Raw genomic sequence first — 23040 nt, forward strand, 5'->3', positions numbered from 1 at the left:
CTATAGTACTTACTGTGAGTAACCATTTTATATTCAAACTAGAACATCTGAAAGATTGTGCAATTTGAACTTTTTACTGCGAGTTTTGTGAAGTTTTAATTAGTTTAGCAAAATATTCGGTTAAAAATTTCAACAAACGTTGATATAAAATTAGTTCATCAGAGTTAAACGAAAATAAGATTTTGCAAGTAAACATTTTTAATTCGGCCTAAAATAACTGATTGTTGGCAGAAATACTGTGGAACTGCAAATTTTACAAAAAAATACATTTTTAAATAAAACAAAAACTAAAAATAAATCATTTTTAAACCCCATACAAAATGTAAAACTTGTTTAATAGTTTAAATTACGCAACTGAATACTCGTTTTATACTGAGTATTTTTAAGTTTTTTGCAAAAAGTATACAAAGCTAAACAACAACTAAATAGTAATGAAAGCACTAAGCCCATTTTATAGAAATACGTATATAAGATATAGTAGAAAAAGGCAAATTGCTTAATGTTTTATAAAAAAAGCAAATGTTCTAATTAGAATAGCTTTTATTAAGAAATAAGCAATCAATTAAACGCGTAAGCAATTAAGTTTAATTTTTTGTGAAGTGGTTTTTGTTTTCAAAACGTAATGTAGACGTTAAGTAATGTTTTAAAATTTTTTGTGAACTTTATGATTAGATCGACACACATGCTTAAATAACTTTGAAAAAAAATTCTTTTGTTGAGTTCACTTATTTAATTAAAATATACACAGAAGTTTATTATATTGACTACTTTGTGTTTTTTTAAGTAAACAGTTTTTTTGTATACTACCAAATTATAAATAGTTTAAACGAAGAAATTTAAAAAACCTAAGTGTTTTTTTTTATTTACAAGTCTTATATTGAATTTATGTTTTAAAGGTCATGGACATGACATAAAACTGTACCTGTGGTGTATGACTCAATAACCGAAAGTTTTTCGTGCACCAGGTCCTTGGACCAAACTTTTTGAGCTTTTTTTCGTCGGCAAATTAAACTTAAACAAAATGTTGTTGAAGTGTACTAAATTAAATTTACTTTGCACCACAGTTTTGATTCGATTTTGTTTTGTCTCTTTGTTATATACCTTTCAGTTTAAGTGAACCACATTTTAATGCCTGGGTCCAGAGTAGGACAATAAACTTTTACTAAAAGAAAAGAAAATTAATATCAAAGCAAGGCAGCCTCAAATGTAACTTTTCTAAATTAAGCGTTAAATTTTTTTGTTGTTGTTAACTAATCATTACTAGACAAAAGAGAAGTTTATTTACTTTCTTAAGTTATAATTAAGTTTTTAGTTTTTTCTAGTTTTTTGTAGTTTTAGTTTATACTCATTTGAGTATAACAGATTTATAATATTTTTCTAGCTTTAAACTTATTTAGTCAAAAGAAAATAACTTTGCATTGTTTAAATTAAAAAAAAACACTTTAAAACTTCTAAAATAAGTTATAAATATGAATCCTGTGCATTAGCTCGGTATTAAAATTTTGGTTTAAAATCCATATGATTTTTATTCTTTTTTAATATTTTACACAGCTCAAAGAAAATAGTTTTAAAGTTCTTACTTTAAGAACATAAAATATACTAAAGTACGTGAAACTTTTGTACATAAAATGTTAAAAAAAAACATGCATTTTAAACTAATTATCGTTTAATGAGATAGTGACGTCATTTGCATCAAAAAAGTAATAATAGTCGTTTATTTTTGTATACAACGATTAGGTAAAATTATTACATTAACTACCTTAAATTTGCCCATGCATGTGAGAATTCGAAGCCATTGAAAAAACGGTGCAACGAAAAACATATGTTAATTATATTATTTTGTAAACCTATATATCGGTTTTCAACATGTTGGGAATGTTGCCCATAATGCAGCGGTTTTAATTATCAGGGAGCGTTAGTTAGTAAGTCGGAGAAGAACTAAATGGGCAGTTAACTAGTAAAGTGGCAATGTATAACAAATTGTAGTGTTTATGAAAATGAGTTTGGGAAGCTCTGCCTTGTACTAAATTTATTCTTAATGTCATTGTTTTGATTAGTAATTTTAGTTAAAGTTTTGTATGTATATGCAAAAGACGAATTTTGTACAAATTAAGAATAAACAAAAATGCTTATCAAAAATATGTTCGCGATTTAAAACTGCTTTAATTGCAGTCAATCTAATCTATTTGTTCACATTTATGTATTACAAAAAATTGAAAACACGATCTGTTGTAAATTTTATTACTTTGTTGTTGTTAATGCCATTACGAATTTTTATTTAAAATAGTTTAAAGTTCTTGTAATATGAACTAAAAAGTCAACATAAATTAATAATTTGAATTTCAGTGTAGATTCTATCATACGAATCTTGTACTTTTGAATTTGAGTGCCATTTTCGAATCAGTTATCAAGATTTTACATTCCCATTGATTTTACTTAAAGATCATGTTTTTGTAAATTTAGATTTATTTGTTTCTAAAACTGTCATGATTTTTTTGATTTTACAAAACTTGTTGCAAACCTTATGCAGGTGCGTACTTCTTAAAGTACTAATTTTATTGATGTCTACACTGAATATATTGTTTAGATTAAAGACGAAAATTAACTGTCAAAATATAAGTTCGTAATACTTTGCTAGATTACATCAAGTTGTTTTATTTAAGTAGATTTTGTTGTTTGTGTTATGTTTATTTTATTACGCATTTGTTCTTTTTTTTTAATATGATAAGTGTTTGTATTATGAATAGTAAAACTAACATAGGTTAGATAATTTTTCAGCTAAGATTTTAGCATTCAAATCTTGTAAGACTAATTTAAAGATTTTTTATAGCAGTTATTAAAGTTTTAATTCCGTTTAAAAGTAGAAATTGACAACTTTAACTACCAAAATATTGTTTTGTTTTTATGTTATCCATTTTTTAACAACACCTAAAAAATTTAAAATAGCGCTTTGAAAGACATAACATGATTTTTAATTCGAGTAAAAATGTAGATTATTACAAGTTTTGTGCTCGATGAAAACACATTTGTTTTATAAATGAAAAATTTTTAAACGAACAGTTTAATAACTATTATTGGTTTTTTTAAAGTTTTTTGTTTTAATATTTTAGTTTATGTTTTAATATCACAATGATTTATAATAAGCTTATAACTCTTATTTTTACAGCGTTTTACGTTAATAAAAAATTATATAATAGTTTAGTATCGATATTTGTTGCAAAATCTATATAACTATTTTCCTAGTTTTTTATGTGTTTAAAGTTTGAGGATAATGGTTATTAAATGCAAAGATTAATCGAATATAAACTTACTCAAGTACGTGGTTAATTGCCACTTAAGTTTAAAACTTGTATCTTACAAAAACAGCGTGCAGTTAAAACGAATTAAAGACGTCGTATGCATTGAAGCAGTAAAATTAGTCGTTTATTTTTGTATATATTGATAAGGTAAAACGTTACACCTATTTGTTCTAGGACAGCACCTACGTGTGTTATTTAAGACCGCTGTAAACGCGGTGGATACTTAAAACATTTATCGATAAAATTTTCGATTTGTATCAGGTTTTCGCATAGTGGGCAATGACGCCCTAGAGGCGGTATTTTAACCGGTGCACGACAATTTAAATTTTTACGAAAATTTTGAAAGAGCCACAACTCAAAAATGAAAGTATCTTAAAATAGATAAAAATTTGTATTTAGGTCTTAATAATATCTACAAGCCATTTTTTGTTTTATGCAAGTTTTAGAATATTATTTGTAATATGGCTAAGATAAACTTTAAAATGTAGTTCTTTTTGATAACTTTTTAATATTCAAAATTTTTCAATTAAGAAAAAAACGGCTTGTATATATTAATAAGACCTACATATTATTTTATAATTTTTACAAATATATTTTACTTTTAAAGATGTGGTCTCTTAAATATTTTTTTAAGAATTTGAATTGTCGAAATTTAAATAGTCATGTAACCGGCCGCGAATTAAATGGGTAATTAGCTAGTAAAAAAACAATATATAATAAATTGTTTTGTTTATTAAAATGAGTTTGGAAAACCCTGCTTTATACTAAATTCCATTTATAGTGCTCATGTTTTTATTAGTATCTAATCTACAGTTTTGTGTGTGAATCAATATAAAATTACTAATAGATTTTTTGGTTTTATAAAGGAACAAGATAAGACACAGTTGTGTTAATTGTGAAACTAAGTTTACTTACTTTTTTAAGTTATAATGATGTATTTTGTTTTCTAATGAAACTCACTTGAGAATAAGGAAGTTTATAAATTTTATGCAGCTTTAAATTTATCTAGTCAAAAGAAATCAACTATGTACTGTTTAAATTTGAGACCGCTGTAAACGTGGTGAAAATAAAAATATATATCGATATAATTTTTGATTAATACCAGGGTTTCGCATAGTGGGCAATGACGCCCTTAAGGCGGTGAATTAGCCGAAGCACGAGAATTAAAGTTCTCAAAAAAATTTTAAAACGCCCAAAAATCAATAAGTAATGTATGTTAAAAAATATTAATATAGGTATTTAGGTTTAATTAATAAAAAAGCCATTTTTCTTTTTTTAACAAATTTTTAAATAACATTTGTGATTTGATTAAAATAAGTTTTAAATTATAGTTATTTGTATTATTTTTTTTAAATATTCCAAATTTTGCAAAAAAAAAATTTGCTTGTATATATTAATAAGACCTATATACCTGTGTTTTACTTTTTTTCAAAAATATTGTACTTTTAGAGATATGGCCTCTTAAATAGTTTTCTCAGAACTTGAATCGTCGGAATTTGAATTTTTCGTGTTTTCAATTGTCATGTAACCGGTTTAAGCTAGCGTGGAGCGATGGTCAGTAAGGGGGTGAATTAAATGGGAAAATAACTAATGAAAGCTGATGTCTAATAAAATGTAGTTTTTGTTTGGGAAGCCTTGATTTTGCTGATTTCATTTTTTTGTGCTAATGTTTTGGTTAGTAACTCAATCTGTAGTTTTGAATTTGTAAGCGAGTCATTACTTACAGAAGTTTTCGATTTTATTAAAGAACAAGATAAGACACAGTTATAGTGTGTTGCTTGTGAAAAGAAGTTTATTTTAGTTCTCTATTAATATAGCTTTTGTTTACTGTACAAACTCATTTGAGCATAAGAGGTTCGTACATTTATTTTTCTAGCATTAAATTTATTTAGTCTAAAAAAATAACTTTGCATTGTTTGATTCAAAATAAAACAAATTTAAGCACGTGAAACTTCTTAGATAAATTGTTAAATTATAAATATGAATCCTGTGAATTAGCTTGGTATTAAAATTTGGTTTAAAATCTATATGATTTTTATTCTTTTCTTATAATTTATACAGCTCAACGAAAAAAGTTAAAAAATTCATACTTTAAACACATAAAATATACTTAAGTACTTAAAAATTTTGTACATAAAGTGTTTAAAAAAACTTGCATTTTAAAATTATTTACCATTTGAATGAGAAAGTGACGTCATTTGCCTCAAAAAAGTAAAAATAGTCGTTTACTTTTGTATATATTGATAAACTAAAAATAACACATTAATTATTTCAGATTTGATCAAACATGTAAAAATTTGAAGCCGTTGAAAACACGGTGAAACGAAAAACCTACGTCAACTATATTATTTAGTAAACCTATCTAATTGTTTTCAACATGTTGGGAATATTGCCCGTAATGCAGTGGTGTCAGTTATCACAGTGAGCGTTAGTAAGTAAGTCGGAGAAGAACTAAATGGGCAATTAACTAGTAAAGTGGCAATGTATAACAAATTGTAGTGTTTATGAAAATGATTTTGAAAACCTTGCTTTATTCTAAATTTATTCTAGTACTACAGTTCTGATTAGTATTTTAAGCTTAAATTTTATATGTGTATGCAAGTGATTACTTTCGTAAAAATTAAAAATACATAGAATTGCTCATCAAAAATAATGTCAACAATTTGAAATTGCTGAGTATGCAGTCAATCTAAACTATTAATTTATTTTTACTTTTATGTTTTACAAAACATTGAAAACACGCTTTTTTGTAAATTTTGTCGCTCTGTTTTTGTTTATTCCATTACACATTTGCACTTACTATTAAAAAATTATCTAAAGTACTCGGAAATGAACTAAAAAGGCAACATAAATTGAAAATTATTTCAGTGCACTTTCTATCATACACATATCTTGTAGGTCTGAATTTGAATGCTATTTCAAAAAAGTGAGCAAAATTTAACATTTCCATTGATCACACTAAAAGACCATGATTTTGTTAATTTAACTTCATTTGTTTATAAAATGTTGGAAATTTTTTTCAGTCTTACAAACTTAATGCGTATCTTAGGCGGGTGCGTACTTCTTAAGGTATATCTTACTGATGTCTATACTGTACATAACGTTTAAATTAAAGACGAAAATCAACTATAAAAACTCAAGTTCCTTATACTTCGCTAAATCGCTTTATTTAACAAATCGTGCATATATTATGAACTATTTGTTATTTGAAAGGAATAATGACGTCTTATGTGTGAAAACAGTAAAATTAGTTTTTTTACTTTTGTAAAACAATCGTATTTAACAGTGTTTCACAGCAGTCTTAAATGGATCAAAAATTCAATTCTACAATTTAAAACTGCCTTAAATCAGTCATTTTAATCGCATAGTAACATTATAAAATTGTAATATTATAGTTTACCGCTATGCAGTTTTATAGTTATGTAAATTGTTATGTAAACTTTTTTGTTGGTTTTATGTTTAGTTCATTACGCATTAGTTCTTATTTTGAATATGATAAGTGTTTTGTAATGCAAATTGTAAAAACAACATAAGTTTGATAATTTTTCAGCTTAGATTTTAGCATTCGAATGTTGTAGTACTATTCTAAGGTTTTTTAAACCCGTTACTAAAGTTTTAATTCTCTTTAAAATCAGAAATTAACCACTTTCACTACCAATTTTATCATTTTGTTTTTATATTATCTATTTTTAGCAACACCTTCAAAGTTAAAAATAGCGCTTTGGAAGACATAACATGTTTTTTAATTCGAGTAAAAAGTGTTTAATATTAAACATTTTGCACCCAATTAAAACACATTTGTTTTATAAATGAGAAATTTTTAACCAAATATATTAAAACACTTAAAAGTTTTTTTTAAATAGGTTTTTTTTTAATATTTTAGTTTATTTTTTAATCTTACAATAATTTATAATAGGCTTATAACTCTTATTTTTACATCGTTTTACTTTAATAAAAACTTATATGATAGTCCAATGTCGATATTTGTTGCAAAGTCTATATAACTATTGTCCTAGTTTCTTATGTTTATAAAATTTGTGGACAATAGTTAATGCAAAGATTGATCAAATAAAACATACTCAAGTATGTAGTAAATAGCCACTTAAGTTTAAAAATTGTCTTATAAAACAGCGTGCCGTTTAAACGATTTAGTGACGTCATATGCGTTGAAGCAGTAAAAACAGTCGTTTATTTTTGTAATTACTGATACGGTAATACTAAAGATTCATCTGTTCAATGATCGGACCTACGTGGGTGAATTTGAGACCGCTGTAAACGCGGTGAATTTAAAAAGAATTTAACAATAAAGGTACTTTATTATAGTGGTTTTGAATAATGGGCAATGACGCCCTTGAGGTGGTGATTTTAGCCGGTGCACGACAATTTAAATTTTTACGAAAATTTTGAAAGGGCCACAACACAAAAAGTAATGTATGTTTAGAAAAATAAAAAATTGTATTTAGGTTTTTTAATATCTACAAGCCGAGAACGGGTCACTTTTGCACGAGTGTCACTTTTACACGAAGACACTTTTGCACGAGCGTCACTTATGCACGTAAGGTCACTTTTGCACGAGGGGACACTTTTGCACAGCGACGCTTTTGCACTTAGGGTCATTTTTGCACGGCGTCACTTTTGAACGGCAACATTTTTACATGTCAAAACTTTTGCACGACGTTATTTTTTTCACGGCTATACTTATGAACTGAGAAAATTTTAAACAATCAGTCAATTTTTAACGGAACTTCACTTTTGCACGATTCTAATTTTTGTTTTCTCAAATAAAAACTTAAATATATTGTTTTTTTTTGTCAACTTAAATAATATTCGCTTTAAAACGCAAATTATTTTAAATTAATGAAATGGGGTAGTTTTATAATGAAATTTTAATGTAATTTTTTTATAATTTTTTTTTTTCTAAAATTTTTTTTACAATGTAAGTTTTGATCAAAGACCTCGTCAGTGGTTATATAAAGTTCAAAAATAAAAGTTTTCATTTGAACAGTATACGTAGAACAATATATTAAGGTTCTGCAATTCATTAATTAATATTTATAACCTTAAATTAATTAAACTAGATGAATACTCATTTCCTAATTTTAAATGATAAGAATTAGGAATATTTTAAATAAAAATAATATTTAATCTCGTTAACTTTTAAACATAAAGATAAACTCAGTTTGGTAAGGCTTTAAAACACTAACCTTGGGTATTATGTTTTACCTATATTCTGTTGATGTTAAAATTAGCATTATATAGTTGTTAACATTTATTTTAAATTTATTCTAGTTTTAAACAATTATTATATTAAAATAAACAAATTAGTTAATTTATGAAATGTAAAGGTATTTCAGATTTTACTTGATGTTTATATTTTATTTTTTTTTAACTTAGTGTGAGAATAAAAAGACGATAAAATAGCGCATTTTTATGATATAAATTTGGATTATTTGATTACTAAAATGTTGCATGATCATGACAAGCCATAAGAGAGTAACATTTGGAAGTTTGAACTTATGTTAAAGAAAATATACCATATTAGTCTTCAACCGCTGCAATATTTCAATAATGAGGCTTGGCAGAATTCTTTTTATTATCGGTCAATTGAAATATGGGACAAACTACCAAATGATTTAGTTTCTTGCAAAAATCTAAAGAATTTCGATGAAAGTTAAAAAAATTTTATCTGAATTATATTTGTGTTAGTAAAATTAATAAGTAATTTTTATCAACCGTTGATTTAGTTTTAAGATTTAGCTTAGTTAATAGTTCAATTTTATTAGCAGCACCTTTACTCTTTTAAAAATTAGTAATTTTTCTATGTATTTAATGACTATTCGTCTGGCCAGTCTATTGTTATTTTCCTTTAAGCGTTAAGTTTTTATTTTTGTTGTTAGTCAATGCACTTAAATATTTGACGTTAATCGTTCTACATCAAAGCGTAAATAAGTATAAGTTGTGGTCAAAACTTTGATTTTTATGTCAAATTATAAACTTTATATCAAATTATGTTTTTATCTTTGGTTAATTTTATTTTTTCTTTATGTGTTTTTCAGTTTAAGTAGTCTAGGTTTTTATGTCTACGTCCATTATATGGACAAAAAACGTTTAACCGTATAGTAAACCATATAAAAAAGTCATAGTTTTTGATCAATATATTAAAGTTCAAAATAAACTATAACAATTAACTTACACTTAAAATATTTTTTTATCCTAGTTTCTAAATAAATTATTTTTTTTGTTCCTGGTATGAATCTTTCATAAACAATTTTATTTTATCTTTTCGTTAGTTTGTTTCTAACATTAACTTTTACTGTTTAAGATTTTAAGTATTTTATTTATTGCCTTTTAAAGAAGTATTTTGAAAAGTTTTATTTTCAGTTTCTTTTTATGTTATAGATTTTTGAACTAGCTAAAAAAAATTTTACCAAAATGCAAAATTTATGTTCCGTGCGAAAATGTCGATGTGCAAAAATTTCATTGTAAAAATGTGACGTTGTGCAAAAGTATCTTTGAGTAACAATGCTGCCGTAAAAAATTGTCATCATGAAAAATGTCGCCGTGCAAAAGTGACCTTCCGTGCAAAAGTGTCCCCTCGTGCTAAAGTGACGCTCGTGCAAAAGAGTCGCCATGCAAAAGTGTCCCTTCGTGCAAAAGTGACACCCACCCCTACAAGCTATTTTTTTTCTTTTTTGTATATTTTATAGTATTGTTTGTGATATGGCTAAAATAAGTTTTAAAATATAATGTTTTATTTTTTTTTTTTTAATTAACAAAATTTTGCAATTAAGAAAAAACGGCTTGTATATATTTATAAGACCTACATATTATTTTATATTTAATTCTAATATATTTTACTTTAAGATATATGGTCTCTGAAACATCTTGTTGCGAATTTGAATTGTCAAAATTCAAATAGTCATGTTATTTATGGGTTATTATTGGATATTAAATGGGTATTCAGCTAGTAAAAGAGCAATATTTAATAAGTGATTGTGTTTATGAAAACAAGTTTCGAAAACCCTGCTTTATACTAAACTCTTTTTTGTTTTAATTTTTTGATTATCCCTTTAACTTATAGTTTTGTATGTGTATGCGAGTCATTACTTATAGAACGAAAAAGATAAGGCACAGTTATATTGTGTTACTTGTGAAAATTTTTTATTTATTTTCTTATGTTATAATGATGTTTTTTGTTTACTGTAGAAACTCATTTGAGCATAAGAAGGTTTATACTATTTTTGATTCAAGCTTTAAATCTATTTAGTCAAAAGAAAATAACTTTACATTGTTTGATTTCAAGTATAAATTCACTTAAGCACGTTAAACTTCTTAAATAAGTTAATGAAATTATAAATATGAATCCTGTGTATTAGCTCGGTATAAAAATTTGGATTGAATTCTATATGACTTATATTAATTTTTAATAGTTTATAAAGTTAAAAGAAAATAGTTATATACTGCTTATTTTAAACAAATTAAGTATACCCAACTACGTAATATTCGGCTACTTAAATAATTTGAAAATTAATTTTTATAAAAGACTTGTTCTTTGAATGACATAGTGAATTTATATGTTTTTAAAATGAGTTAACTTTATACTTTTTGTGTATATTAATAAAGTAGGACAACTAATTTTTGGAGCATACTGCATCGGTGTATATGACAATTTATTACTATTGTAAATTTAGTGAACTAACAACCATATTCTGTAGAACCTTGTTGTCTTGCATCAAATTTTCTTAAAAGGACATTAATTTTTGAAAAAAGGCAATTGTGGCTATCAAGGGGCGATATCTAACAAATGGGGGCGTATATGAAAATGAGTTAAGGAAAAAGTTCTTTTTGCTGAATGCATTTTTTGGTGCTATTGTTTTTTTCAACAAAGTTTTGTGCGCGTATGCGAGTTTATTTTAAAAGTTTTTGATTGAAAACTTATACTTTGTTTAATATTTTAAAGTAACTTGATAAGACACAGTTTTACTACATGCTACTTGTAAATAACTTGTTTATTTTAATTCTTAAGTTTTTATAAAGTTTGGTGTTGGAATAGAAACTCATATAAGCAAAACGTATTGAAACTTTAGTTAAATGTGAATATTATAGGAAGTGTGTAATAAATAGTGGATAGTATTATTAACTTTATTAGTTCAGTTGAAATATAAATTCTAAATATTAAATATAATATATTAATTTAGTAAGTAAAGAAGATATTGCTTATAATACTAGACTATGCTATCTTCAAAAAAAAAAATTTACTGCAGTAAATAAAAATAGTTTTATACCCAGATTGAATTTTATTTTTTTAAATTGGAAACCTACTATTTAACTTTTATACTAATTTAATCTTTGATAAATAAGTCATTGTTTTTAAAGATAACACTGCATAACTAGTCTTGTTTTAGTTTTATTTAGTATAATTTTTTACACAGGTTTGGTTGGCCAAACCACACACCCAGGAAGCTGATATCGGAATTTTGCGCCCCTGACCAGCAGAAACCCACCCCTATAAATTCCCCTCAAGTGCAACTGCAACAAATGAACATGTTCTACAGGCAGGGTAACAACATATTGGTGTGAATTTTTTTTAATAAATTTATGTTTTGTGAACTTTGTTGTTATTGTGAAAAAGGAATGAAGCAAAATAAAAGTACAAAAATGTGTTGTTTGTTTTTTTAAACATTTTAGTATAAAGTTAATAGAAATTAAACTTCGGAAATTTATGTCATTTATTTTTTAAATGACTAGTTTAAAATATAAAATCTTTAAGACCTGACATTTGAATTATTTTAAAAGTTAAGTAATCACTAGACATTTTTGTTTGTAAGTTTAAAGTTTATATTACAGTTTTAAACCATAATCCAAATACCTAACAAAATATGTACCATAATACTAAATATTGCTATATAAGACTAACCCTTCTAATAAAAGCGTTTAAACGAATAATCTTTATACTCTTAAGTTTTTTAGTTATAGTTTATTACACGATAAAGAAGTAAGTAAACTCGCTCTATAGAATAATAATCATAATTAAATTTTAAACGTTGAAAAGTCATTTTGTTATTCTTTATTTGTTAAACGTACACTGAGCGTTTAAAAATGCGTTATTTAAAATAGTGTTTTTATTTTCTCAATATAAAATCTAACAGTGTTTCTAGGTTTAAAAATACGAAGTAAAGGAGTTAAAGTTATTTTTAAAAAAACTCACTTTGCTTTAAGACAATTGTTGTTCAGTTAAATCACTAAAAAAATGTTTTGAGAAAAGTAGTAAGTTAATGTTAGGTTTTTACACATTTTATATCTTAAAGTCAAACTCTTACAAATTTTCTGAAATTAATACTTTCCACTAACAAAAAGTTTTCAATATATGTGACTGTAATTACTTTTAAATGTGTGACCTAATAACAATTTTATATAATGATATTGCTACTTTTGAGTTATCGTTTTGTTTTATTCTATTAGAATAACATACTCAATGGTTTGATATCAGAATAAGTTATTTTATGTTAAGTATTTAATATTTAAACGCAATAACTTTTGCATACAACAAGTTAATTTTATTAAAGTGACAACAAAAAAAATATTTTTTTTTAAATTTAGAATTTTAAAAGACTTTAAAAGATTGTAAACAAAAGTATTTTGACAACTCAGCTTTTTTTTTAACAAATAATCCTTATAAATCATGTTAAAATATTCGACAGTGTGTATACTTTTTCAAGTATGTTAACACAACTCTAAATAATAATTTAAAAAAAAATAAGTTTTGTTTCTTTCAAACTTCAATCCTCTTCTATATTTTTGACGGGTTCTCTCCTGCTACAAGTGCCATCGGACTTGGGCATGCAGATTGTGTTCAGCCACTTTTTGCCGAACAAAGTCCATTTCCTCGGAATCAGGCACTCGTCTGGTGATCTGTTTCCTTTCTATTAATGTTTCTTGTCGTTAACGTATTTAAATACAAATAATAGTTGTAAAACACAACAATCGAAAGTTTTTTCGTGCACCAGGCCCTAGGACCAAATATTTTGAGCGTTTTTTGTGTAGCAAACTACATTTAATTGATAACATACTTAATTACTATTTTTTAAAATAAATAAAAGTTCTTGAAGTAAAGCTTAACCTAAAAATCGTCAAGAAAATAGTTTGGTGTTTCAAGTATAAAACACTGTTTAAACTTTTTGTTTTAGTTTCAAATTAGGTTCGAGAACTACAGTCACATATTGCTTTTTATGGTACTTTGGTTTTTAAAGTTTAAAAATTGATTAAGTGGTTTTCTGCAAAAGTTTTTTGGCATAAAAATACTCCCCATAATTAATTTAAATTTATATATTAGTTAATCACTACTTATAGAATTACTATGAATTAAGGTAGTTCAATTGTAGCTAAGGATTAAAAGTCGAAAAACAAGTAGCTTCACAACTGTACCTTGTTCAAAAAAGTAAATTATTATTAATATACTTTTGTTATAACATTTTATAATATAAATATTGTTTGTGTACTCTTAACTTTAAAATACTTTATTAGTCGTGGGCAATGACCTTTAAAACTATCCAAGTAAATAAAGACTCGATAACCGAAAGGTTACTTCGTACACAAGGTCTTTGAACATTTTGAGCGTTTTTTGCCGTTCAATGAACAACATATATTTCAAAAACTAACAGACACCACGGAATGAATTCGATTCGTCTCAAATGTGCACTTTCCACAAGCCCTTTTGTATCTGTAGCGGTAATTGTTGAGAATTTGTCTCGGCTCCGACGGATCGATGTCTTTAGGAGTGTGTCTCACTTCGGTGCACGTAGGTATGTACAATCTCCCTCTGTCTACTTTGCCTGTGAAAAAAAAAAACAGTTTAAAATAGTTGCTGAGGTTAGTTTTATTTGAATATCATGTTTATATATGTTAATATATGTTTATATGTTAATATAAATCAACAACTTAATTTTGTTTCTTCTAAGTACAGTCTACCTGAGTCTAGTTTGTCGGCAATAAGAAATGGATTTTTTTTAAGAAGATTTTATTTTCACGAAGTTAGCTTAGTTGTACAAAAATTATTTTTATGTTATAGTCAATATTTTTAAAATAAATTGTACACTGTGCCACATTTTATTTGTATTAAAGCGCTGACAACATTAAAGTTATATTTGTTCTTTGTAACAAACATTACCTGCACTGAAAATGCTTAAGGAACTATGACAAAAAATAGCCTTATTTTACAAATAAAGTTTTTATTTTGAATAAAAATTGTACATTAAGTTGTCCGTTGCATTACAAAGTTGTAATCTACGTTCTACGTTGAAATACTTACCCGTAACAATATACTTTTCACCAATTTCAAGCGGAAGCGTACAACCGTACTCATCAGAACCATACTTGTAAATAAAACCTTTTCCCAACTTTATATCACTACCATTCTGTTTAAATACCTAAAAGAAATATTAGTTAAACACTAATATATATTAGATATACTTTTCTGTATAGTTCTATTAAGTGTAAATAAATTACTAGTAAATACTATTTTGTTTGAATACCTAAAAAAGGTTTATTATTTAAGTACTATCGTTTGTAAATAAACCCTATTCCCGACTTTATACTAGTGTTGTTTTGTTTGAAAACCTAAAAAATATAAGCTAAACATTAACTTATTAATACCTTAAATTTTTTCATTTAATTAACACACTAAGTTTATTTAAAAAAACTATGCAGTCTATTAAATTAAAGGTTTCTGAAACCATGCGAAAATTATAAAATTAAACTAATAAAAAACAAGTATTTAGTAGTCAAAATATGAAACAAAAACAAGTTTTCAGTGTCATTTTAATAAGCAAAATAAGCACAATACTTACGTGATATTATGTAAAAAGTGATAAACCGACTTTTAATATTTTTACTGTATACTCAGTGTCGTGTTCAAAATAGTATTTTTGTAACTCCGTGTAATTGTACGAATCTGAAAAAAAAATTATTTAATAAACTGTACTTGTTTTAAATTGAAATTATACAGCAAAAAAAAAAATTGAACACTAAACTGTTATTGTTTAAATGTTTAAAATACTTAGAGTACTAATTATAATTAAGGATTTTAATAAAAGAATTTTAAAAAAAACATTCGTTTCACAAAATTTTAAAAGTTATTGACTAAACAAGTATATGAAAAGCGTTAAACAAAACTATGTCTATCATAAGTACAACTAGCTAGCATTTAAAACTGCTAAAAAAGTACACAATTTCTTAGTTATTGGTGTTAGAAATGAATGAAAATTAAATTAATTTATAAGTCTATTCAACATTTAGTACAAGTTTTTTGTATAACAGTTTCACAAACACATGACACAGTTTAAACAACAAATTTTACTTTTTACTGCAACTAACCTGGCATAATATCCTTTTTTTCATCAACAACCTTTGCTTTTTCCGGTTTCACTACTTTCACGTAAACAGCTGTAATAGTAATTGAATAAACTAATTAAATTAATCAATCAGTCTGAACTTTTAATTCTTTTTAAGTTTATAAATTTTTAAGCTTTTTTTTTTTAATTTTCACTAATTGTTTGTAACTTTATTATGCCGGTTACTGGCGATAAAATTTGTAATGACAGCATAAAATTAAAGACAGTTTTTTTTTTGGTTTTCGTTAAAATTTAGGACTGTTAATAATATACCTAAAAAGAATTAACAATATAAATACAATTCATAAAGCATTTATTGTATCAGGGCAACAAAAAAAAAACTTTTAAATCATAATTGCACCTATATTTTCAGGATAAACTAAAATAAATTAACAATGTTTTTTTCATTAAAACTAACAATAGTCTGACACCAAGTAAAAAGTTTAAAAAAATAATATTGCACATAATATTTTTTGTTGTTTAAAGTTAAAACTAACAAATAAAACCAATAATAGTCTGAAATACAGGATGAAAGTAACAGTATATTTTATTTAGATAATTGTTTTTTTTTTGATTTTTTAAAATCAAAAGTTAATAAAAATTTCAACAAAACTAACAGTAGTCCGACGTGCAAAACAAAGTATGCGGGTGGACGTACACGTAATGATACGCCGCAATCGTGACGTAACAATATGACGTCATGAAAGCAAAAGCAAGTAGAAGCTTGCCACGAGTGATCATTTTAAAAATAGCTGAAAGTAACGTTAATAGATTCAACATGTTTTGATGCAAACTACTTTTTTACAAAACACTATGTAATACTTTAATTCTTACTGTGATTAACTATTTTATATTAAAACTAGAACAACTGAAAGATTGTGCAATTTGAACTTTTTAAAAAGTAAACATTTTTAGTTTGGCCTAAAATAACAGATTGTTGTCAGAAATACTGTGCAAGAGCAAATTTTACAAAGAAATACATTTTATTAATAAAACAAGAACTAAAAATTAATCATTTTTAAACCCCATACAAAATGTAAAACTTGTTTAATAGTTTATTTTACGCGACTGAATACTCGTTTTATACTGAATATTTTTTTTGTTTTTTGCAAACAGTATAAAAAACTAAACAACAACTGAATAGTAGTTGAAAGCACTAAGCCCATTTTATAGAAAAACGTATGTAAGATATAGTAGAAAAAAGCAAATTGCTTAATGTTTTATAATGAAAGAAAATGTTCTAATTAGAATAGCTTTTATTAAGAAATAAGCAATCAATTAAACGCGTAAGCAATTAATATCAATTATTTGTGAAGTGGTTTTTGTTTTCAAAACGTAATGTAGACGTTAAGTAATGTTTTAAAATTTATTTTAAACTTTATAATTAGATCGACACATTATGAAAGACAAGTCTTTTGTTGAGTTCACTTATTTAGTTAAAACATACACAGAAACTTCTTTAATTATTTACTTTGCGTTTTTGAGTAATTTTTTTTTTTGTGTACCAACTAGTTATTAATAGTTTAAACAAAAAATTTAAAAACCTATGTCGTTATTTTAATATAAAAGTTTTAATAAACTCTATGTTTCAAACATACTGTTTTCGACGTAAAACCTTATTCGTGGTGTATGACTAAATAACCGAAAGTTTTTCGTACACCAGGTCCTTGGACAAAACTTTTTGAGCGCTTATTTTTTTTCTGCAAACTTAACTTAAACAAAATGTTGTTTAAGTGTACTGAATTAAATTTACTTTGTACCACTGTTTTGACCCGAGTTTTTTTCGTCTATTTCTTATGTATTTTTCAGTTTAAGTGAGTCACATTTTAGTGCCTGTGTCCACAGTAGGACAATAAACTTGCACTAAAAGAAAAAAAAAACTAATATAGAAGCAGAATCGCCTCAAATGTAACTTTTCTAAATCTAGCGTAATTTTTTATTTTGTTGTTAACTAATCATTACTAAACACTTAACAACGCAATTTTTTGATACTTTTTTTTGTATGACAAACTTAAAATATAGAAATTTTTCATTGCAATGGTTATTCGCATACTATTTAAACCTATATCATATGCGACATATGTACCTACCCGAAGAACTGTTAAAAGTTATAAAACACAACTATGTGAAGTTTGATGAAAAACATAAAATAATAATAAACCTTCATTTCTTTAACTTATAATTGTAAAATTAATATTATATTAACGCATACAAATTTTGTACTTGTGGCTTGATTTTGTTTTCATAACATAATGTAGACATTGTGTAATCTTTGATAAATATTTTGAACTTTATGATTAAATACATATACACGTGCTTAAATATCTTTGAAAAAGTTTTTTTTTGTGGTTTTACTTGTCTAAGCAAATCATGTACAAAAGTCTCTTTAGTTACTATAATTATATATTTAAATGAAATAATGTTTCTTTTGTATTCAGCCTAGTTCTAGATAATTTAAAGAAAAATCTTGTAAAAACTTAATATTTTATTTTAATTTACAAGTCTTATATTAAATTTCATGTTTTAAAGGTCATGGACATGACATAATTTTGTATTCGTGGTGTATGACGCAATAATCGAAAAGTTTTTCGTACACCTGGTCCTTGAACCAAACTTTTTTAATGCTTGTTTTATGTCGTTCAACTTGACTTAAACAATGTACTATTAAAGCGTAACTATTTAAAAGTAATTACTTAAAAGTAATTTGAACCAAAGCTGCTGGGTATTTTTTGTCTATTTCTTAAGGGTCTTTTAGTTTATAAGGTTAAAATTTTAATAACTTGATTAAGCACAAGACAATAAACTTGCAATGAAAAAAAAATAATTATCAAAGCAAAGCCGCCTAAAAAAAAAAATCAGCGTTAATAAATCTTATTTCATTTTACTTAAGTCATCAACATTTGACACTTTTAGATATAATTTTTATTAGTTATTATGAATTATATTGTTTACATATCTAAATTAACAAAAGTTTAAATTGTGGACACTCTTCTTTGCAATAGTTCTTTGCTTTCTATTTAAGTATATATCATATATAAGATATACGTCTACCCAAAGAACTATTAAAGGTCATAAAACACAATTATGTGAAGTTTGATAAAAAACATAAAATAATAAACCTTCATTTCTTTAACTTATAATTGTAAAGAATATCGACAAATTTGGTACTTTTGGCTTGATTTTGTTTTCATAACACAATGTAGACATTGTGTAATGCTTAAAAAAAATTTGAACTTTATGATTAAATAGATGTACACATGCTTAAACAATTAAACATTACAACTTTGAAAAACTTTGTTTTTGCGATTTTACTTGTTTAAGTTAAACATGTAAAAAAGTCTCTTTGGTTCCTTTAGTTATATTTTTAAGTAAAAAAATGTTGACAAAACTTAATTCTTTTTTTAAATTTACAAGTCTTGTATTAAATTTCATGTTTTTAAAGGTTATGGACATGACATATTTCTGTATTCATGGTGTATGACTAAATAACCGAAAGTTTTTCGTAGACCAGGTCCTTGGACCAAACTTTTTGAGCGCTTATTTTTTTGTCGTTTAACTTAACTGAAACAAAATACTATTTAAGCTTATTTATTTAAAAGTAATTTGAACCAAAGCTGCTGAGTTTTTTTTGTCTGTTTCTTATGGGTCTTTTAGTTTATAAAATTAAAATTTTAATAACTTGGTTTAGCACAAGACAATAAATAAACTTGCATAAACAATAAAAAATAATTATCAAAGCAAATCCGCCTCAAAAAAATCAGCGTTAATAAATCTTATTTCATTTACTTAAGTCATCAACATTTGACACTTTTTAGATATAATTTTTGAGTTATTATGAATTATATTGTTTACATATCAAAATTAACAAAAGTTTAAATTGTGGAAACTCTTCTTTGCAATAGTTTTTTGCTTTCTATTTAAATATATATCATATATAACATATAGGTGTACCCGAATAACTCTCAAAAGTTATAAAACAAGTTCATAAGATTTTTATGAATAGATATAACAATAAAACTTTATTTATTTAGTTTATAATCAAATAACTTATCGACTAAATTAGTACTCTACATTGCATCGAGAAAGTTTTATAACTTATTATTACATCAGCTATAGGAAAAAAAGTTAATTAGATTTGTTAGTTACAAATTTTAGTTAAATTTTTCGATTTTAAAGTTAATACTCAAATCAGTTTATGTAATAATAAGCAAACATATATGTAGTGATTGAACTGATTCAAAATATAATAGTATAAAATTTTTTAATCTTTCACGGCCTAAATCTAAAACAGTGCTAAAATTGAGTATTAAATTTGAACAAAATAGTAGTATGAACTTATTTGACTACAAACATGAATTCAGATGAGTAATAAAAAGTTTGAAAGTTAATACTTTTTATTATGCTTCTAGTTTTTAATACTCTTTACTAATTACGGTGTACTATTTTACAAAAAGTTAATATCTCCAGACTATATACCATAGCTGCGGCTCGTGAAGTATTTTTATGAAACTGCAAAAATAAAATGTCTTGTATTAGAAAATTACAATTAGGTTTATAATTCAATAAATACTATTTACTTTTATTGCATTTTTACTACATTTTTAATCGAAAATCCTTATTAACTAATACTAGTACAACTATTGAACTGTAACTGCGGCTCTCGAAGACTTTTTCATATATAGTGATTTAAAACAAACATAAAAATCTAAAAAAACTCTAATAATTAACTGGTTTATTAATTGCACATTCTGAGTATTTATATAAAACAAAAGTTCTTTTTCTAAACTTGTAATTCTAAAACGCGTTCAATTTAACTAATTAGAATTTCTGTTTCTGATTTCTTTTAAATGCTTATTTTTCTTTCTTTTCAACACTTTTTCTTGAAATAGGTTAACAAATATCTGTAAAAAATAGACTTTATGTTTTTGTAAGTAAAAAGAATGATATTTTATAGTTTCTTGTATCTACATAAGTTAAGAACTTCTAATTTTCATTTTAAGACTTATAGTAAAAAATAAGGAGAATAGTATTAAAGAGAAATTTGTGCACAATTTAAATTTTAAGTCATAAATCTACTTTTTACCGAAAATTTTTATTAAGTATCGCAAGATTCTTAACAGTGATTAAAAGCACTTACTTCAAATATATAAAAAAAATATTAAATAAAAGTATAGACTCGAAACTAAATATTATAAATTAAATTTTTTACAAACATTCCAAGCAAAAGTTTGTTTTAACTCTATGTAGGAAGAAAATTGTATTAGTTATACAAGTAATACAATATTAATAGCTTTTAACAATAAAGTGTTTACCTTAGTTATTAAAAACAAGGTTATATTCTTTTTATAAACTGTTTTCTAAGTAATTTCTAAAACTTAAATTTAAGCATTTATGTATACAGTAAGTATAAAATAAATCTATATTAGTTATTATTTAATTGTGGAATATTATAAACCTAAAGCAGTGGTTTTAGCGGGTGCACGACAATTAAAATTCTAAAATAGACTTGAAAGGGTTACATCTCAATAAGTAATGTATATTAAATAAAACTAAATATAAGTATTTAAGTCTTATTACTATATACAAGCATTTTTTTTCTTTTTTCTAGATTTCAAATATTGTTGTATGACTAAAATAGATTTTAAAGTATAGTTATTTTTGATAATTTAATTTTCATTAATGTTATAAGTTTTCCAATTAAGAAAAAACGGGATTGTAGATATTGTTAAGACCTATATCCGTGTTTTTAACTTTTTAAAATATTTTGTACTTTTAGAGTTATGGTCTCTTTAATATTTTTCAAAGAATTTGAATCGTCGGAATTAGAATTTTTCGAGTTTTCAATTGTCATGTAACCGTATTTAGCTAGCGGGGGCGTTAGTCAGTAAGGCGGCGATCCAAATGGGAAATTAACTAATGAAAGCTGATGTCTAATAAAATGTAGTTTTTGTTTGGGAAACCCTGATTTTGCTCAATATATTCTTTTTTTGTGGTAATGTTTTGATAAGTAATTCAATCTGTAGTTTTGTATTTGTAAGCGAATCATTACTTATAGAAGTTTTCGATTTTATTAAAGAACAATGTAAGACACTGTTATAGTGTGTTATTTGTAAAAAGAAGTTTATTTACTTTCTTAAGTTATAATGAAGTTTCTTGTTTTCTGTAGAAGCTCATTTGAGTATAAGAGGTTTATACATTTATATTTCTAGCTTTAAATCTATTTAGTCTAAAGAAAATAACTTTGCATTTTTTGATTCAAAATAAAACACATTTAAGCACGTGAAACTTCTTAAGTAAATTATTAAATTACAAATATGAATCCTTTGTATAATCTCGGTATTAATGTTTGTTTTGAAACCTACATGATTCTTATTCTATTCTAATAATTTATAAAGCTCAAAGAAAATAGTTATAAAATTCTTGTTTTAAGCACATAAAGTATACTTAAGTACCTAAAAGTTTTGTACATAAAATGTTTAAAAAAAACTTGCATTTTAAATTAATTACCGTTTGAATGAGATAGTGACGTCATTTGCATCAAAAAAGTAAAAATACTTTTTACTTTTGTATATATTGATTTAGTAAAAGTCTTACAACTATTTTGATTTGCGCATGCATACAAGAATTTGAAGCCGTTAAAACACGGTGAAGCGAAAAACATAACCCAATTATATTATTTGGTAAACCTATATATTGGTTTTAAACATGTTGGAAATGTTGCCCATAATGCAGTGGTTTTAATTATCAAGGAGCGTAACTGAGTAAGTCGACGCAGAACTAAATGGGCAATTAAGTAGTAAAGTGGCAATATATAACAAATAGTAGTGTTTATGAAAATAAGTTTGGGAAGCCCGGCATTATTCTAAATTTATTTTTAGTGTCATTGTTTTGATTAGTAATTAAAGCTTATATTTTTTATGTATATGCGAAAGACGACTTTTGTACAAATTAAGAATAAATAGAAATGCTTATCAAAAATAATGTACGCGATTTAGAACTGCTTTAATTGCAGTCAATTTAATTTATTAATTTACTTTAATGTATTACATAAAATTGAAAATACGATCTGTTGTAAATTTTATTACTTTGTTTTTGTTAATGCCATTACCAATTTTTATTTTAAAACAGTTTAAAGTTCTTGTAATACGAACTAAAAAGTCAACATGAATTAATTTGAGTTTCAGTTTAGATTCTATCATGCAATTCTTGTACGTTCAAATTTGAATGCTGTTTTCAAATCAGTTATCAAGATTTTACATTCCAATTGATCATACTAAAAGACCATGCTTTTGTTAAGTTATTTTCATTTGTTTCTAAAATTATCATGACTTTTTTTTGATTTTACTCAATTT

General features: G+C 25.1%; 1 protein-coding gene across 1 annotated transcript; it reads right to left on the bottom strand.

Moving 5' to 3' along the window:
• Nucleotides 1-13078: 13078 nt before the first annotated feature.
• LOC145833002 (uncharacterized) lies at nt 13079-16429 on the bottom strand. The gene is made up of 6 exons (XM_082940205.1): nt 16306-16429; nt 15672-15740; nt 15176-15249; nt 14608-14725; nt 13959-14131; nt 13079-13222 (listed from the first exon to the last, which is right to left on the bottom strand). The coding sequence occupies exons 1-6, from the start codon at nt 16427-16429 to the stop codon at nt 13079-13081; spliced, it is 702 nt and encodes a 233-aa protein (XP_082796331.1).
• Between the last annotated feature and the right edge of the window lie 6611 nt (nt 16430-23040).

Source organism: Thalia democratica, chromosome 4 (assembly GCF_965202585.1).
Source record: "Thalia democratica chromosome 4, ktThaDemo2.hap1.1, whole genome shotgun sequence".
NCBI classification, from domain to species: domain Eukaryota; kingdom Metazoa; phylum Chordata; class Thaliacea; order Salpida; family Salpidae; genus Thalia; species Thalia democratica.

Bases quoted from the DNA above. Each gene is read 5' to 3' on its own strand.
- LOC145833002 (XM_082940205.1), bottom strand. From the start codon at position 16,429: ATGATCACTCGTGGCAAGCTTCTACTTGCTTTTGCTTTCATGACGTCA. The intron at 15,250-15,671 runs GTTAGTTGCAGT...TTTTTTTTTCAG, and splicing joins AAAAAAGGATATTATGCCAG to ATTCGTACAATTACACGGAG. The intron at 13,223-13,958 runs GTTAGTTTTTGA...AAACATTAATAG, and splicing joins GAATTCATTCCGTGGTGTCT to AAAGGAAACAGATCACCAGA.